Below are 4,922 nucleotides of genomic sequence, written 5' to 3' on the forward strand. Positions count from 1 at the left end.
CTTTGATTAGTTTTGTTTTTGACAATTGTTAATAAGTTGAAAAAGCAAGGTGTCAAAAAGATTGTACTCTTAAGGGCATTCTATAATTCACTCTTGAATAACTATTAACACATGGTTTTGAAATATGATATTTTGACAAGTAATTCCCGCTCGCACATAGAAAGATCTTAGTGCATCGGACTATTTTTTACAAATCATATTTGTAACTTTATCGATACAACAGGTAAAGTTTAATTATCATGCCTAAAAATTAATCCATAAAAGGAGGTAAAGAAACAGCTAATAAAAATCCATTCACCCAAATAATGACCAATTCACAAATCAACTCTCTGACCCAATAAAAGAGAAAAAAAAAACCAACTAAGTAAATACTTCTGGATTCTAATATTAATCAAAAAAAAAAAAATAGAACTCTTAAATGAGTCCACAATTCTCCTCTTTTTTTTGGAGCCTATAATTCTCTAATTGAGCAAATACTATACCCAATAAAATGTCAAAGAATTAAAGAGGGAAACAATGGGTATTACACAATTCTCTATTTCTCTTTTATATCCTAACAATCTATCCAAATGAGCTCACTAATTCTCCAAAATCAAACTTATCTGTGAGCGGTGACCAGAGTTTCTATGAACTTTAATCCATCAAACCTCGGTGCAAATTTATCTGATGATGGCTGCACTGTCTTAGGCGTTGAAGAACTTTCTTCCTTTTTCTTCCAACTATTATCCTGAAAAATAATGTTTTTAAAAAAAAAAAGAATAAGAATTAAGGTTTGTCACCCTTCAACGAAATGAAAAGAAGAAGATACTGATTAAGCAGATACTGATCAAAAATATCAAGCAAATGGGTACACTATACCGTTGCACCCACTACAATTTTTGAAAGGATATAAATTTGATTGAAAGTTAGAAATTGTGTTTGGACATGAATTTTATTTTAAAAAAAATTGAAGTTTTATGAGAGAAAAAAAAATTAAATTTTTGGGAACTTGAAAAAAATTTCAAAACTTTATCAAAAACTGATCATGTTCCATAAACAAACAGTACTTTCAAAAAAAAATTTTGAAAAAATATAGCCAAAATTTATCGCCTAACGGGTGCTAACTGTCAACTTAGTAAAAATACATACTTTTCTGAAATTATACAACCGGGCGGTGAATACAGTGGCATTTATACAAATATAGTGTAATAAAGTTATGCCAAACATAACAGAAAAGAGGAAATTTAAAGAGAATGAAGACTCAAATTAAAAAGAGAAGAGAAGTAGAAGTGCAAGAAGGGAAATTTACCTGATTACGAGAAATTCGAACTTTTGATGAAGACGTGGAACTACTAGTAGAGATTGAAGCTGCTGCAACGAATGCCAAAAATACAGCAGATTTCTTCTTCATATTGTTTGGTTAAATGGGTGGTGAAAATTTCTGATTTAAGAGATTTTCAAGCAGAGAGTAATTAGGGCAGAGAAAATTTTAATGTTTGGGGTGAGAGGGAAATTGGTAAGGGGGATTTTATTTTATAGAAAGTGAAAAAAATTGGACGGCTGTATAAAAATGGGACCCTCACGTCGCTCAGTGTTCAGAATAAGTACGCGGCAACCATTCTCCGCCCTACATTTTTGGCCTTAGATCTTTTCTTTTTGTGGCCTTAGATTATAGTCATATTTTTTGTTTTTTTTTAATCTACAGATTATAGTCATATTTATAGCCTAGCTGGAAATTCAGATTATTTTAAAAGTACTTTTCGAAAAATTACTCCTGAAATTAGCAGTTTGTGTTTGACTAATCAATTTGAAAAATATTTTTAAGCAATAATTTGTGTTTGGCCAAACTTTTCAAAATAAATTTTAAATATTAAATTACGAATAAGGACATGAATAGATTTTACTTAAACGTTTAATATTATAAGTAAGTAATCAATCTCAAAAATTTGTTATTAAGGATAATAATTAGATCTTTTTATTTTATTTAAGTAAAATATGAAAATAAAATTAAAAAGTATTTAATTCTTTTAAGATAATTTAAATATATTAAAAAATTATTCCATAAATATAAAAGCATTCATGCCCGAAGTCACTATACCTTAGAAAGCTATCCTAAAAATAAGAAAAAAATACCTATACATTAATAGCCTAGGTATTTGGTTTAAAATAAGTAAGAATATTTTGGTATATATTATATTTTGTTAAGGGTGTTTTTGGTAAGAAGAATCTGTTTCTCAAAAACTGTTTCTGCTTTTTTCCTAATGTATTTTTTCCCCCAAAAAGCTTCGCCAAACAACTTAAGTTGAGGGGAAAAAATACTGCCAATCAGACTATTAAGCTTCCGAATTTTCGTTCATTTTCCTTCTAAACTCATTTAAAAGGTAGTTGAATGCGATAAACTTTCACTATGAGCAAGGTTTAGTATTAGGTAAGTTACACTGAGTCTATTATATGAATTTATTTTGATAGGCAAGAACTCTATTCTTTTTACAAGAATTAATATTCTTTTGTTTTATTTTGTAAGACATTATTTAATTAATCTGTTTTAAAAAGAGTAATAATTTTTTATATTTAAAAATTATTTAACTTTGAATTTCTTATAGACTAAAAATTTCATGGAAACTTTAATACGATAATTTTTAAAAGTATTTTTTTTCTTAATGATTCAAACTTCACATATAAAATAAAAAATTTAATATAACTAAAAAAATATGTGTATGGATCATAAAATCGATCTTTGCTATAAGCTAGATTGAGTCACCCCTAAACTTATCAATCTATATCTATATCTATATCTATATTATATTAAAAGTACGAAGGCCCTTAGCGAAAATGTCGTTCGCCTTTTGTATCCTCTAAAATAAAGTTCATACTAGTCAAAAAAATTATTTTAATATTTTTCTAATAATTAAAATTATTTATTTAATAAATTTCCTAATATTTAAGGATACTCATTTAATTATTCTCCTACTATTTAAGACTTTAATTTGCTATTCCTTTTAATTCTACAAGTCGTGCCTTTTCAAATCCATGTAGATTTAGTAGTATTAAATTTCATGAACTTTCAATTTTCACTAGGAAAATTTCCGAAACTTTGTACTCCTTATATGTTTAAGATGATCTTTTAATAAAATTATTGTCACTTTCAAACTCCATTTACTTTTAGATTTAGGATGGATTTTCACTTTCTACCTCCACTTAAATTTAGAAGTATTGAATTTCAAACACAATTTATCTTAGGAAAGTTTTCGACCACTTTGTAACTCCTTTTAGTTTTAGGAGGCTTTTTAAATAAATTTAATCAATTAAATTTCAAGCACTTTCAATTTATACTAGGAAAGTTTCAACCACTTTGTACTCGTTTTAGGTTTAGATTAATTTTTTTTTTATAAGTTATTAGGTAAAAATATAAGCACTTTGAACTCCTTTTGGTTTTAGGAGTCTTTATTTTTATCTTACATAAATCCTTTACCATTTTAATTATATATGTAATGTTTCTATAAAAGAAGCTTTATTATTCTATTGTTCTTATCATCAAAATTGCATAGTTTCACTTCAGGAAGTGTCAAAAAATTTGCAACGAACAAAATAGTCATTTAATTATTTTTTAAATATTTAGGACTCTAATTATTTTTTAAATATTTAAGACGTCAAAATTAATTAAATTTTATGTATTAAATCTTTTTCCTATTCTAATTATGTACTATACCTTATTTGTAATAGAAAATCACGTTTTCATATTTAGAAGCTTGAAAACCATATATAACATCATATTAGGCTAAGGCACGTAGGCCAAATGCCTTGAAATCATATTTTTAGTTTCGAACATCATTTCTAGGTTTAAGGGTCTTAATTATTATAGTTCTAAAACTTTCAAAAACGGGTAGGCACAAAATATATTTTCACTTTTCAATTAAATATTATTCCTATGATATTTTTGTATAATGAAGCAAGTATTTGAACAAACTAAAGGAAGAACTACTAGAATAGATCAAATTCCTAAACATAATTAACACAATTATCATTTAAAACTTATAATTTTTTGTTAATTCTTATATTATAACGCAAATACATCTTTTGAATAATACTTACGTAGTTTTAAAAAAAAATATTCCCATTGATACGAGGTAACGCCCAACGAACATACAATAAGATGCAACGCACGTACTTTACATCTATCGATACTATATTTAAAGCATGACTCCTTAGCAAAATTTTATTCGCATTTTTTGTCCTTTAAAACAGCTTTCATATTAGAAAAAGTTATAATTTAATTAATCTTCTATTCTTTAAAATTTTAAAATCAAATAATTTAAATTTTATTTTTTTTCTTATTTTAACTATATAGAAACTCCTAATATTTAGAATTATACATCACCAACAAATGTTTTTCGCATATTTGACATAAAACTTTACTCTCCAGAATATTGTTACTACATGTTTTTTTTTATCTAACATTAAATGTACGTACAATCTTTTACTCCTATGATTAATATATTAGTCATTTACATGTATTTTTTTTCCCCACAATAATATACATGCATATTTACTTTTAATATTCTTTATTTGCATCTACTTTAATGTCCATTACAATTTTACCTGACTTGTTCTTTTACATAAGTTTTAATTGAATGACGCTGTAAACACGTGCAACTCACGTACCCTAAAATTAGTCTATGTATAAGTTTTGGTGTTAGTACGTTTATGAAGACAAATACGAAACTCCTTTAAGAACATAAATTAACTAAACTAGGGTGCTTTTGCCGATCGGGGAATAGCATAAATCAAACAGACACAATATTTTTGAAGGAAAAAAAAGAAGATTATTATTATATACCAAATCATGGTTATCTACTCATAAAGAATCAATTAGACGAAAAACATGTATTAATTTCTAATAATTAAGTGATGTATATAAAATTATGCCATGCCGTTCTTATTTT

At 26.3% G+C, this 4,922-nt stretch overlaps 1 protein-coding gene across 1 annotated transcript; it reads right to left on the reverse strand.

Annotated features, from left to right (window-relative positions):
• Positions 1–268: 268 nt before the first annotated feature.
• LOC109243694 lies at positions 269–1,500 on the reverse strand. Its single transcript, XM_019410663.1, has 2 exons — positions 1,289–1,500; positions 269–727 (listed from the first exon to the last, which is right to left on the reverse strand). Exons 1-2 carry the CDS (start codon positions 1,388–1,390, stop codon positions 599–601), a joined length of 231 nt encoding a protein of 76 aa, XP_019266208.1. The 5' UTR covers positions 1,391–1,500; the 3' UTR covers positions 269–598.
• Positions 1,501–4,922: the final 3,422 nt, after the last annotated feature.

Source organism: Nicotiana attenuata, unplaced genomic scaffold (genome assembly GCF_001879085.1).
Source record: "Nicotiana attenuata strain UT unplaced genomic scaffold, NIATTr2, whole genome shotgun sequence".
Taxonomy (NCBI): Eukaryota; Viridiplantae; Streptophyta; class Magnoliopsida; order Solanales; family Solanaceae; genus Nicotiana; species Nicotiana attenuata.